At 40.1% G+C, this 14,341-nt stretch overlaps 2 protein-coding genes across 2 annotated transcripts; one reads left to right on the top strand and one right to left on the bottom strand.

Moving 5' to 3' along the window:
• Positions 1-3,032: 3,032 nt before the first annotated feature.
• cd164l2 (CD164 sialomucin-like 2) lies at positions 3,033-6,630 on the bottom strand. Its single transcript, XM_028460902.1, has 6 exons — positions 5,393-6,630; positions 4,656-4,742; positions 4,382-4,474; positions 4,266-4,298; positions 3,962-4,124; positions 3,033-3,825 (listed from the first exon to the last, which is right to left on the bottom strand). The coding sequence occupies exons 1-6, from the start codon at positions 5,469-5,471 to the stop codon at positions 3,810-3,812; spliced, it is 471 nt and encodes a 156-aa protein (XP_028316703.1). The 5' UTR covers positions 5,472-6,630; the 3' UTR covers positions 3,033-3,809.
• A 4,844-nt stretch (positions 6,631-11,474) lies between these two features.
• On the top strand, positions 11,475-13,918 carry gpr3 (G protein-coupled receptor 3). Its single transcript, XM_028460897.1, has 2 exons — positions 11,475-11,527; positions 12,389-13,918. Exon 2 carries the CDS (start codon positions 12,417-12,419, stop codon positions 13,407-13,409), a length of 993 nt encoding a protein of 330 aa, XP_028316698.1. The 5' UTR covers positions 11,475-11,527; positions 12,389-12,416; the 3' UTR covers positions 13,410-13,918.
• Positions 13,919-14,341: the final 423 nt, after the last annotated feature.

Here is a 14,341-nt window from a genome sequence, read left to right as displayed (position 1 = left end):
CTTTGGTAAACGTACCAATAGCATCGGCCGTTGTCTGTACGCAAACCGTACTAATAGACACTTTCTATCTCATTAATGTGACCATTGCGGACAATGAGCAGCCATTGACAAGTTTGAAGAAGATTGTCCACCTCTGGCCTCACAAAGAGCCCATGTTTTCTTTCACGATGCGCAAGAACAACAGCTACGTGATGCGTTGCAGCCTTTGCCAGCCAAAACAGGTCAAATATTAATTGACACAAACTAGCTCTTTTCCCTCAAAAAATGCAGGTCACCCTGGAAAGCCTGAGCTTATGTCACTCTTAAGTTTTAGCAATTATTTTTGGTTTTTCAATTCATTTATTCATATACAATTAACACTGATACAAAGTAAACAGGTAAATGAGGTTCAGCATCAAGAGGAGGGGAAGGCTTGAAGAGGGGATGGGATGGTATAGAGAGCTTTTATTTGTCACGTTTTCCTTACAAAGCATTTGAATACATAAGTTCTAAGAATAGATGTTGTGACTTTTTCACTCTTACTCAAGTAAGTATTTGGAATGACTACTTCTACTTTTACTTAAGTACATTTCATGTACATGTAACAGTACTTTTACTCGAGTACCATTTTTGGCTACTCTACCCATCTCTGAAAGTGAGGAACACCATAGCATCTATACCAGGGGTCACCAACATGCTGCCCGTGGGCCCCAGGGAGCCCACATGGACCATCTGGGGGGGCCCTCAGGACCTCTATTCACCTATGAGCTCCATCTAAAATCCAATTTACTTTCCGGGCTTCAAACTCACGAAGATAAATAAAAATATGAGAGATGTAGTAAGTGCTTAGTAAAGTTAAACACGGCTGATAAAGTTTTTGTACTAAATTAATTCAATTCAACTTTATTCATATAGCGCAAAATACAATTGTCATCTTGAAGCGCTGTCAAAACATTAATTAACCATATTTAAATGTTTGTTTTCATTGAAACACTGACAAATGTGGTATGTTATATATACTGTATATTGTGATATATTTTTTAAAAACACAAGGTGGATTTTCTTTAAAATTTTATAAAAATGAAACAATTAGATAAATTAAGGAGAAATAAAGTGTTTCATGTTGAAACCTCAACTTTCCTACCTTTTTAAGTTACTGCTAGCCTTCCTTATTATCTCACCATCTAATTAAAGTGAAACCATGAAAATGTTGTATTTAAGAAGTGCTTTTCTAACTGGTAGCCCTTTGGACTATACAGTATGAAGTAGCTCACAGTTTCAGAAAGGTTGGTGACCCCTGATACTAATTCATCTCAGTACAGGACGTGTCCAATTCATTCACACCAAAATTTGCTCATGAATCTTGTTGTGCAATGGTTCAAACGACTAATGCAAAAGAGTATTAAATTTTTGCTTTTTTGTTCTTTAGTTTTTTTAATGTGACATGCGCAAAAATGATGGTTTCTTTTAATAAAAAATAAGATTTCAAATCATTCTAAGTCGATGCCTTCATCAGCTCAGCCCTTTGTTATGAGAGCTGGATCTCAGCCATCCTCTCATCATTTGGGAAGCCTGATTCTGTGTGTTTACCCAAGCACGCAGATCCTGGCTCAGACAGAGACTCGGGCATCCGCCGAGCCCCGAAAAGGCCTCCATTAGTGCTGCAAACTGTGGTTTCTTTATACAGACACCCAAAAAGAAGAGAAAAAGAAGAATGACAGTTGTTTTTTATGTGCAAAAGCATTGAATTACTTGTTGTGCAGGTTGGTGTTGAACCAGTTTATTCTCTCAGGTAATTACAGATCTCTGCATTCATTACAGCTCGTTATTTGAGATTTGCCCTCTATTCTGGATGCAAATGAGTTACACACGTGCACCCACGCGCTCACACACACACTCACAATAAGAGTGAGAGAAGTCTGATGTTTATTTATAATTCATCCAAGCAAATTAACTGGCATCACGGAAACAAGTGTTTTGTAAAATCGAGGCAATCAAAATGCAATTTTTCTCTCCTGTAACAGCACTGTACTTACTGTACTTACAAAAAAACTAATGAATCTCAACAAACCAACAAAAAGCCCAAGAAGTGCACTCATGTAGTAAATTTAGTAAAGCCAAACATTAAATCATCATTGTAGAGAGAAACAGATCATGATTCTAGAGCATTGCAATCATATAGAAATACAAATCATTATAGTCCTATTGTAATGCAACACATCAGCTAAATAAATATTAAAAACCTAGAGCCATTGGTTGACTACCAGGATGTTCTGCAAGCCTTAACTTTTTCAGCATCGTGGACAAATATACCATTAGTTTAATAAATACAAACACACTTTTCTCTTCATTACACTTTGAAAACCTGCTTCCAGTTCCTTATATTTATGTCAGAACCTTTATCCAGTCATATGGTAGCGACAGTATCATTTGTTGCCAGGGGCAAATAACTCTGCCTCAAGAAAACATCATAAACAACTGTATGGACATTTTTAGACTAAACATATAGCAAAAAAAATGTTGCAAAAAATCTATCTATCCATCTATCAACCTACCTGTCTATCTATCTATCCATCCATCTATCTACCTACAAACCTACCCATCTATCTACCTACCAACCTACCCATCTATCTTCCTACCAACCTACCCATCTATCTACCTACAAACCTACCCATCTATCTACCTACCTACCTACCCATCTATCTACCTACCAACCTACCCATCTATCTACCTACTAACCTGCCCATCTACCTACCTACCTACCTACCTACCCATCTATCTACCTACCTACCTACCCATCTATCTACCTACCAACCTACCCATCTATCTATCCATCTATCTACCTACCCATCTATCTACCTACCAACCTACCCATCTATCTACCTACTAACCTACCCATCTATCTACCTACCTACCTGCCCATCTATCTACCGACCTACCTACCCATCTATCTACCTACAAACCTACCCATCTATCTACCGACCTACCTACCCATCTATCTACCTACCCACCCATCTATCTACCTACCTACCTACCCATCTATCTACCTACTAAGCTACCCATCTATCTACCTACCAACCAACCCATCTATCCATTCACCTACCTACCTATCCGTCCATCCATATATCTATTTACCTACCCATCTATCTATCTATCTGCAGTATCTATCTACCTGCCGTCTATCTAGCTATCTATCTACCCATCAACCTACCCATCTATTTATCTATATATGTATCTATCTACCTACCCATCCATCTATCTATCTATCTATCTATTTACCCATCCATCCACCTACCTACCTACCCGTCCATCAATCTACCTACTTACTCATTTATCTATCTATCTCTCTACCTACCCATCTATCCATCTATCTGTCTATATATATATACCTACCTACCTACCTATCTATTGATCTATTTATCTATGTGTGTCACTATTTAGAGTCCTTCATTTAAGGACAGAAAGAGGGTTTTATTTTTGGTGTAAAAAATGGGGATCTTGCTAAAAAAAAAAAAAACATTATGACGTCAAAAGTAATTTTGTGGCAACCTCGTCTGAACTACCGTCTGCATGAGATTATTTCACCTTTTTGCCTCTCCCTCTTCAAATCTTTGATGTTTCTTATCAGCTACTTGAAAACGGACACTACAAACTGTCAAGCGTGTTTGCTGACAACAGAAGAAGTATTTTTAGAAACACGCTCAAAAAAGGCCAGAGAAGGTTTTGTCGCCAAATATGACAGGGGCTCAAAAACAAAAAGAGAGAGAGGAGAATGAGTCATCACATTGCTGTCTTCAGCATCGATCTGTTTGCCATCATATGTCCTGTCTTCACTGGGGCTGTTCTCTGTGGAGGGACAGATAACACTTTATGAGGAGAAATCAGATCTTGCTCCTATGAACTGCTGTTGTGCCAACTAATAATCCACAGTCATGTTGGTAGGACTCTTCTGACACGTGGCAGAACTCGTGCATGAACTCACATGGGGTCGTAGCTGCTCTGTTCTTTGGACTTGAGGAAGCGCATGGCAAAAAAGCCGCCTGCCTGCACACACAGCACAAGTATGACGCCACCGATGAAGCTGGACATGTCGAACTTAGCCTGAGAGAACTGAGGGGATGATGTGTCGACATTGCCTCCATCACCTTGGAGGAAAAGACCGATTTCAGACGATACCAACTAGGATTAAGTGTTCACTGCTACCTTTTGTGAATGTTTTATTCAGACCACAAAGGAATAATGATTGAGTGATGCAAATGGAGGTGGACGCAGTCCGTTCAATTTACCTTCACCTGCCTTCGCAGCAACAGTTTCAACAACTGGAAAATACAATGTTTAACTGAGTCATTGACAAAAACAAAGACAGGTTTTACATCAACTTTTGTGATTTTTACTCTATTACCTGAGCACAATTCTGAGACTCGGGTCCAGCTACAGTTTCTGCCATCGTCTGCTCTATCGCCCTCATCAGTCACACACCTACCTGTATCGTTACCTGAGACAGAGACATGGAGCGTGTTTTTGTGCATGTTCCTGGAATACTGAATAATTCAGAACAGTTTTACAAACCAGTGAAGCTAGTGTTACAGCAGATGTGGTGATTGAATTACTGTCAGAGAGTGTGCGTGTTGGGTGTGTGGTGTCAGCATTTGTGTCTGTGTGTGCAGGTGGGTCACCATCTGGACAAAGCCTCCAGACACAGCCCGTCAAGTTCAGCATCGAGTCTCCCACGCACATGTCACATGACTGGGCCTGGGAACAATCTAAGGGGGGAAAGTAGTGATCAGTTTTAGCTTAAATTAGACCCAAACACAAAGGTGTCCAAAAAACTTAAGGAAAGACGACTAAAAACTCCCCTTTGGAGTCAGAAAGTATAAAGGTGATCAATAAAAGTCAATATTAGACTTCAACTAGTGTTCATTTTGACAGCAAATTTTGATGTAGTTTTAGTCCTGGTCTTGACTAAAACGCAACTTAGTTTTAGTTAAAATGTAGTCATCAGGACTATTTCAGTTATAGGCTATAGTTTTAGTCAACTAAATGGTATTACAAATTTATCCGACTAAATCTCTTGCAGATATAATCGACTTAAGTATAAAGTATACAGCATGAGAGTTTATGCAATTAAAAAAAAAAAAAAAAAAGATTAAATTAGCATTGATCAACCTGAACAAATTTGATGTGATCAATGGATAAAACCACATGATCACATGAGTTCTGATTGGATTTCTTCCCATTTGACGAAATTATAGTTTCATTTTGACAATCAGTTGACAAAAATAACGATAGTTATAAAAGTAACACTGACTCAAACTACAGGAAGAAGAAATATTTGCATTTCTGTCATGACAAAAGCTAATTCAGATAAGGAAGATAAGAAGCCAATTGTAAAATAATGTAGGCTATGCATTACCTGACTGTGAGTACACAGAGGGAGCCACAACCAGAAGAACCAAAGTGCATAAGAAGACCTTGACACCCGTTTGGTCCATCCTGACAGCCACAGAAACACCTACACCAGCCAGTGACACTTCAAAACCTTGTTTCCTGAAGTGTGTCACTAAAAACAAAAGTTTTAAATCACAAAGCCTTTAGAAGATCCTTCAAAGAGTTTCCTAGTGTTTCCCCATGAAGGTTTCTACCAAAGTGACGTAGCAAGAGTGACAATAAAGAGTGATGATGATCTGTGTAACATGAGCGATACAAAACTCGGTTCCCCAGCAACCAAATTAGTCTACCTCAGTCCTCCTGAAATGCACACCACTCTGAAAAGACTGGCACCTCATCTCTACAGACACAGTGTGAATGCACATTAAGTCATATGTAAAGATAGGCTTTGGTCTAGCCTCTCGGTATTATTTTTTTTTTTTACAAAACTTTAAACACAAATCCTTCAACAATTACAAACCTTAATGTGGTCAACATGGTAGTTTTTGAAGAATTTCAAGGAAAGGGAAACAAGTACTCTTACTGCAAGGCCTTATTACAGTAACTATAACTTATAAAGGCTGTCTGTTCTCATATTTGATTTAAAAAGGTGCTAACTTTGCCTCCCTACACCATCATGCAAACTGCTCAAAAACGGTCGCACAACAAAGCAAAATTCTGGGAAGTCAGCGCACTTTATATGCACCCGAATCCTAAAGTCTAGACAATTACTTCAACAGTTAGGGTATGTAATTTGGTTAAAAATCCATATTGATCTTTGAGAATATTGTAATCAAAGTGTTCTGAGTGGACGGTGAATCTATTCTCCTTCTCCTGGTCATGGAAAATTACATTTATAAATCCGGGAGCGTCACGCTCCTAGAATCTGGATGTCAGCCAATCAAAGCTCTTTCTACAAACACGTGTGCTCCATGAGCTGTTTTTGAGCGTTACTATTGGCTGCTCCACTGAAGTCAGACGCGTTCAGGTACCCTCGGGAATAAAAGTGAAATGACTTACGTTCCAGCAAAAGTCTCCATCACAGCGTTAGACACAACAGTTACACAGCAAATCAAAAGGAAAAAGGCAAACCGAGGTGGAGAAGCAACAGTTTAAAGGCACACACACACTGAGGAAGAACGGATCGCCGTGTGTCCTCATGGACCCTCCATCATAGTGCAAGGTCCGACTCCGCCCCACACACACATTGGTGTCAGAGATACAGCGATGACAGACGCGCTTGTAAGCCAAGAAAAGCTTATTCAAGGTGAATTAATTTTATAGTCTGGATGCAGAGTCAATAACACACGATGAAGTCCATACACTTGTCACTAGTCTATGTTGAGAAAAAAGCGGCTAAGAGCGTCCACAAATGACACAGCTTTCGAAGGTCGAGTTGTGGTTTCAAAACGGAGCAGAGAGAGGATTCTGCATACCGCAGCTTTAAGTTCATTTTGATTGCAGCCTTTCACGCAGAACCTCCATCTCCATGTTGGCATTGATCTGTGCCTTGAAACAGTTTGGAGGCCACTAATAAAAAGTTACTGAAGAACCCAAAACCACTATTTTTTACTGAAAACAAATGAATATGGCTATAAAGTTATTGAAAATGTAAGAGTGACTGCCCTCTATGGGTTGAAACCCGGCTGTTGTAATCAAGTTTTGCCGTTGGCTGAGAATGGAGCTTTGGGACGTTTTGGTGACTTCTGACATCATGAACTAGCACTGTTGTAGTAGTCATGACATTTTTTGAATTTCCAGCTATAGACACAAGTCAACCAAACCATTAGGGTTTAGTTACTATATAAGTGCTTAGTACTTACTTATTAATACTTAGATGGTGTTTTAAACCAAACATATACAGCAATTTACCAATTTTGAAATGCTACAGTTTAAATAAAATTATGTCTGTGCTTTTCTGCCACCTTATGGCCTTAGAAATTACTGTAATGGTCTCATTCTAATGTAGCCTGGAAATCCAGACGAAATCTATCTGTAATAGATCTCAGTCTCTGGTACAAGGGCTGATTCTGGAATTGTTCCAGGTCACAATTCAAATGGCCAAAATATACTTGAAAAGCCTGAACTCTATCCATAATTAGGTCACTATGCTAAGTTAAATATGAATATTGTATATAAATCTGATCTCCATTTATAACCACAAACCACGCATTTCAGGTTTGACAATTTGCCATAAAACATGTTTAAGAAGTATATTTTATTAGAGGTGGAACATCTTTAATGAAAACTTCAACTGTGGAAAAGGGAATAGGGCTTCATGTTTGTATTAGAGGTGTGCATTGCCATGAATATGACGATACGATACATGACTTGCATGATACGATATATCCTGATACTAAACCATAAGATATACATCACGATATCAATGATTAAAAGTGTCACCTTTATAAATCGGTATGAAATACAATTTATTTCTTTTTTTTTTAAACTTAACTTTTGCTTCTACAACAAATCCTGCTTCTGGCAAGTTTTTAAATTATTTAAAAAGTAACCACATACATCAATAAAAGTGCCCAGTATGTTTTATGAAATAAAGTGCAATCAACTTCCAAGCTAAAATGCACTGGAGTGAAGCATTTTAACAAGGTTTGATGTGGTTCACTGACACCTAGTGACCGGGCGTTTGCGCTAACTTATGCATCGGACGTAATTAAATATGTTTTTCTTTATGAAAAACGTGATTTAAAAAAATCCATTTGGACATTTTTCGGATCGATACGATAATCACGCGGTGAAATACCGCGATATATCGCAAAAAATCGTTTTTTATTTCTTTTTAAAAAAAATTATTTTTTTATTTTATTTTTTTATTTGTTACACCCTTAGTTTTCATTTTATAACTTATGAAGGAGATAAAGATTTTTAATGTTGCCTAACATATCTTTACATTATTAATGCAGGTAGATAACTTTGACAAGATTTTTGAAAAATTATTTGCATATCAGGTTAAATACCCTTCCAGATTTGTTCCTGTGGTGCAAACAAACCTCCAAAATGTGCCAGCACAAGACCTTCAAAGTGTTCAAAGCACTGAGTCACAACCCATTCACAGAGATGCATTGAACATGAGTCACGACACACTTGTCAGCTTTTTTTTTTAATCGGAATGGATAAATTCCATTCCACCAGCAGAACATCCTCCTCTCACACCAATGTGGCTCATCCACTCCTACGTCTCTTATGTCTGGTGTGATCTAAAGGGGATTCTCTGCAGTCCTGACCACCTGCATGCCACTACACCATGACATCATCAAAACCTGTAACAATGATTTCAATCAGTTCGATAAAAGGACGCAGTTTGCATTGGGGACGTTTCTCAGACCCGACGGTATAATCGATACGTTTGAACGTGACAAGTGTTGCGCTCCACACCTTCTCTGTGACGTAGGAAGAGATTCAACAGGAAGCATTTCCATATAAGGCTCGAGCGGGACGACTTTCCCCGCGCTAATGCGTTGCCATGGGCGACCACGTAGACTAGACAGCAGTGGTACCCACGCAGAATACCACGAGGACCGGCGAAGCAGTGTCACTACCCACTGCACTGGGGGTGAGCGCCAGTGCAGTGGGTAGTGACATGATGGATATATAGATAGAGAAACGCTAGATGTGACACAAGTATGCAGGTCGATGTGTCGCAGTGTTTCTCAAATGGGGGTACGTGTACTCCTAAGGGTACGCGATGTAACTACAGGGGGCACTTGAGAGAGTGGAAAATGTACAAATAAAGTGTCAGTCTTGGTCCCAAAACAAAAAAACTATAGACAAATTATTCAGGATCCACAAAATCGGTGTTTTCCAACCAACCTTAGGGTCAGGACCTCATGTGAAATGTTTTATTTATTATTATTATTATTATTATTATTATTAAAACAACACAATCTTTAACAACTGTATTTCTATACTTTCTATACAAATAATCATATATCTGAGATCAAACATGATCAAAAACTCATTCTAGAAAAACAAATGTATTTGGGGTTGATATTTGATATCAAAATGGGGTCACCATCCAAAAAAGAACCATTGCACTAAATACTGTTTCTTTCCACTTATTTAAGATCAGATTCTTGAAAAAGTTCATCATCACTCGTTCATTCCATCATTATTCTCTATAATTGTTTTGACATTGTTTTCTAAGCAAAATGTTGTAGTTGGCAAAGGGGGTACTTTGATTGAGAAATAAGAGGAAGGGGTACTTGATCCACAAAAGTTTGGGAACCACTACGTAACGTACAAAGATGTGTTACCTGTTCTAATTTAAGCAATTACAAAGTTTTTAAACCTCTACAGAGTAAATAATTAACTCTGCATCAGAAATGTTTCATGTTGTTAATTTGTACATTGTACATAAGGCACTAATATGTATGTATTTTATATTGTGCATAGATCAATTTTTACTGCATATAGTGCGAAAAGCTCGCCAGTTCATCACGGGGCTAAAACAAAGACAATGACACAGTCTCGACAGAGGTCTAAACGTAGCAATAATGACGATTATGTCTGAATCTAAAAAGGTGCACAATTTTACATATATATTATATATGCATAAAAATACTAAGGGGAGACGTTTAAATAATATGACAGAAATACCAGAGACGATATGTCAGAGCAGAGGACTGATTCAGCGCTGCGACAGCTAACCTCGTTTTATAAACACATGGTTACACATACAGTATTTATTCATTCATGTTCTGTACCTGGATTATGCAGTGTTTGAATAGAAGCACAGCAATGCAATGACCTAACCAAGATTTTTAAGACATAGGTTAAGTGTCAGAAGAAAATGCACACTGCCATGGGGATGCCAATTTGGAGAAAAGAACCAAGACAAAACATCACAGAGGTTTTTGACCAATGACCAAAGAAGTGACACGTGTTAATTAAAACATATATATGTTGTTTAAAAAATGAAAAAAATAACTTACAGATTATTATTTAGAAATTAATTCCTTTCAGGCGAGTTTGGGAAAATATGTTTTTGAGGTTCTTAGAACAAATGGAGGTGAAAAATGGCATGACATGAGATCTTTAAAGTGAGCGTGAGATGTGATGTTATATTGTGCATATTGTGTTGTGTAATCCATTCAGCCAGTCTGGTGGCAAGTGTGGAGCTTTAGTATAATGGTGGTGGCCGTGAACAAAGGGAAGGAGTGAGTGGTTATAAGCAAAACTGGTATTTTGGAATTGGGATCAACGTGTCTGAGGTTAAGCCCAGTATGAGTTCATCCCTCATGCCAGAGCATCCATGACCAATGTTTGTGCAAGAACAGCTTCTGTGAACCCAGCGCTCTTGATAAGATGAGAAATAAAAACATAGAACTCCTTTTGAATATTGCGTACAACCTGTTTGAGATTATTTACAGTGCTAGTGACAACATGTAGGAATGATCACAACATTTGCTGTTGCATGAGTGATGTATATTTAGCTCTGCTTTGTTGAAGTTTCATTCATGTTTTTTTGGGGGGGGCTCTCATACAGATTGATTTTGTCTGTTCTGCAGGACTTTTCCAGATGAGTCATCCTGATGCGTCTCAGCACCATGGACAGCACCGAGTCGCCTGCGCTCAGTGCGCACAGCTCAGACCGACCACCATGACCCACTCATAGTCACATCAATGAGAAAAACGACCTCCTCTAAAGCACTTTTTATCAGTAGTCGACGGAGAGCGTTTTTTGCTGCGGTTATTTACGAGAATTGACGAGCTGGAGTAAACCGCAGCGGGGTTTGTGGGAGGAGCGTCAGCGATGCCGCATTTTTCTGAATGAAATTACTCCACATACGATCCCACTGCTCCTGATTGGCGGAGAATCACAGTCAGTGACGTCAACACAGCGTTCTTGTGCACGAGTCCGCGCCGGAGCATCCATTCTGCATCCCACCGGCGACACACAAGGAAGGAGATGAACGCAGAACATCTGGCGCATCTCGGGCGAAGACACGAGCGCAAAGACAGCGAAACACTTCATTTTTAAATCAGGGACCGGAGCTTCATCCTGAATCATCATTTCCACTGGGTCTTCTAGAAGAACAAATATCCTGGGTTTTTTGTTTGTTTTTTTTTTTTTCTACTTAAAGGACGGATTTGTGTCATTAAGGTAAGATACAGATTTATGGTCTAATAGAAAACGTGTCTGTGTAATATGTGCGTGTTCGTGTCAATCCTTTGTGGCGCAGTGAACCCGCATTTGTGTTACACAACAGGGTCTCCGCGTGCAACGTGAGGGGAGATTCTCCCGCCTCAGTGGGATTGGAGGAGCAGGATCTCCTCTGATTCCCACATATTCTCCCAAAACAAACACGGTGGACCAAAAATAAGATTATTTCCTTTGCAGCAGGACATTTTGATTTGTACCAACAACAAAAAAAAGATAAGATGTGTGAGAGCACAGGCACTCTGCTGGAAAATAATCTTATAATAAAAGTCCTTATCTGAGTGCGTAAAAGAACCTGTGATACAGGCATATTACAGAGGTTAAGTGTCTACATAAATGCAATTTGCTGACAATTTAAACAATTATTAACATGTGACTAAGAATACAAGAATGAACAAAAAAATTGTGAGCCCAGTTGTGCATCTAACCCTGTGCAGCTTGTTCTTGGTTTGAGACTGAATATGATGAAGGATGAGCTACAGTATCGTAAAAACAAAGATTTAAAGATGACAATCAGGGTGTCAGAGTAATGTGGTCAGTGCAGTAAACACAAGTCATCCTTATAAAAAATAGTTTATATTTGATTTACTTTAATTTAACTACAACAAAAACTAGATTATAACATGCTAAGATACATTGTTTTTTTATTATATAATTTTCTGCCTAATCCAGTAACATTCAGCCTCTTCCCAGACTCAAACCACAGCATAAGTGTCTGGTCACTCAATAGTTGTTTGCATGGACAATCATCAGTGAGTCATCAAGCCTAATGATAACCTCCTCCTTCCTGTCATTTTTTCTCAGGTGGTGTTTGTGAGACATTGAAACCATAATGATCGTGAATGCCACTGACCTGGCCTGGTTCGAGTCCTCAGGTGAAGACCCTACCATTCCACTGGACCAGCAGGACAGCTCCCCTCAGTATGAAGTCCCACCCATCACCATGTGGGGCGTGGCCCTCTGTGTTTCAGGAAGTCTCATCGCTGGGGAGAATGCAATTGTGGTCGCCACCATCGTGGCCACCTCGTCCCTCCGTGCACCCGTTTTCTTACTGCTTGCGAGCCTTGGACTGGCTGACCTTCTGGCTGGGGTGGCTCTGATCCTGCACTTCCTCTTCCTGTTCTGTTTGAAGCCCAGCGATTGGTCAGAATTGCTAACCTCTGGACTGCTGGTGACCTCCCTGACAGCGTCCCTGTGTAGCCTGATGGGTGTTGCTCTGGACAGGTATTTGTCTTTGAGCCACGCCCTGACCTACGGCTCCAGCCAGTCCCGCCACAGGGCCGCCATCCTCCTGCTTCTGATCTGGGTGGGGGCGTGTTTCATAGGGGCGGGACCTGCTATGGGGTGGCACTGTCTGGAGGAGCCAAACTCTTGTTCTGTAGCACGACCTTTGACCCGAACATATCTATCACTGCTCTGTGGACTTTTTCTCGTGATCGTCGTAGTAACTTTGCAATTCTATGCTGGAATCTGCCGTGTGGCACGGAGACATGCCCACGCCATCGCCACACAGAGGCACTTCCTCCCCTCCAGTCAATCATATGCAAGCAAACACGGCAGTGGGAGGGGCTTCTCTCGTCTGTTCCTGGTGCTAAGCGTGTTCGTGGGCTGTTGGATGCCTTTCTCCCTGTGGGGGCTTCTAGGAGATGCATCCAGCCCTCCTCTCTACACCTATGCCACCTTGGTTCCAGCAGCAGGCAGCTCTATGCTCAACCCCATCCTCTACAGCCTGAGAAACAAAGACATTCGCAAAGTGCTGCTGCACGCCTGCTGCCCCAACCGATACACACAGAACACACACATACACTACCCCGTCGACGTGTAGGCTGCCAAAACCTGGACCAACACACGATCTATGCCAGACATATCATTCCTCACGTGCCAAGATATACACATAACTGCACTGACAGTATCCCCCACTCCCACACACACAAGCGGTATCATTCTGAGCTACAGAAGTCCTTCTGCGAATCAGAATGTACTGAACTGTCCTGGCAGGCGTCCATCCTGGGAGAAAAGATTAAACGTACTGTTCTGTGCTCTTTGTGCCTCATTCTAAGTTAATTGTAGCTCCAATGGATCCCCAGAGACAATACAATCACAAGGAAATATTAGGGACATGTTATAAAAAAGTGGATTGAAGACGATGTATCTGCACTTTAAAGACTAAAGGACATGTTCAAATCGAAGCCAATCACAGTGTGTTGACATGTGTGATCCAAAGCCCTGTGTTGATTACTTGAATGCCTAAAGAAAATAAATATTGGTCTTCTACGTTATATTTTGCACACACTGTTAAAGGCACTTTGAGAAGTACTAAAATATGTTGTTGCACAACCTTTTTTTTTGAAACAAATCAATATTTTATACTGATGAATAATAAATATGCCTTTTTCTACCCTGTGACGCAGCACTCTTTTCTTTAAGTGAGTTTGTCTCTGTCAGACTTCAACGTGGTTGGACACAGACCACTGCTCATTTTCCTGTAACCTAAATTATTTGGTGGCTGAAGCAAACTGCTGTGTTATTACAGAAGCTCAGCGCGCGCACAGCGGCCTTTAAAAAAAATAAAAATCAAACCTACAAAGCGGAGGCTTCTCTCTCCTCCTACTCATCTTCTGAACTTTTCTACATTCGATTCATTTTCACACTCCGTACACAGTCAGCACCAGGCTGCGAAAAAAAAAAAAAAGTGTTTATCACTGACAAAAAAAGAAGATGAGTCATGAGTAAAGTGTGAGGAGTCGAGCAAGTACG

The sequence above is a fragment of the Gouania willdenowi genome, chromosome 11, assembly GCF_900634775.1.
Source record: "Gouania willdenowi chromosome 11, fGouWil2.1, whole genome shotgun sequence".
Classification (NCBI taxonomy): domain Eukaryota; kingdom Metazoa; phylum Chordata; class Actinopteri; order Blenniiformes; family Gobiesocidae; genus Gouania; species Gouania willdenowi.
This window is presented reverse-complemented; position numbering and strand designations above follow the sequence as displayed.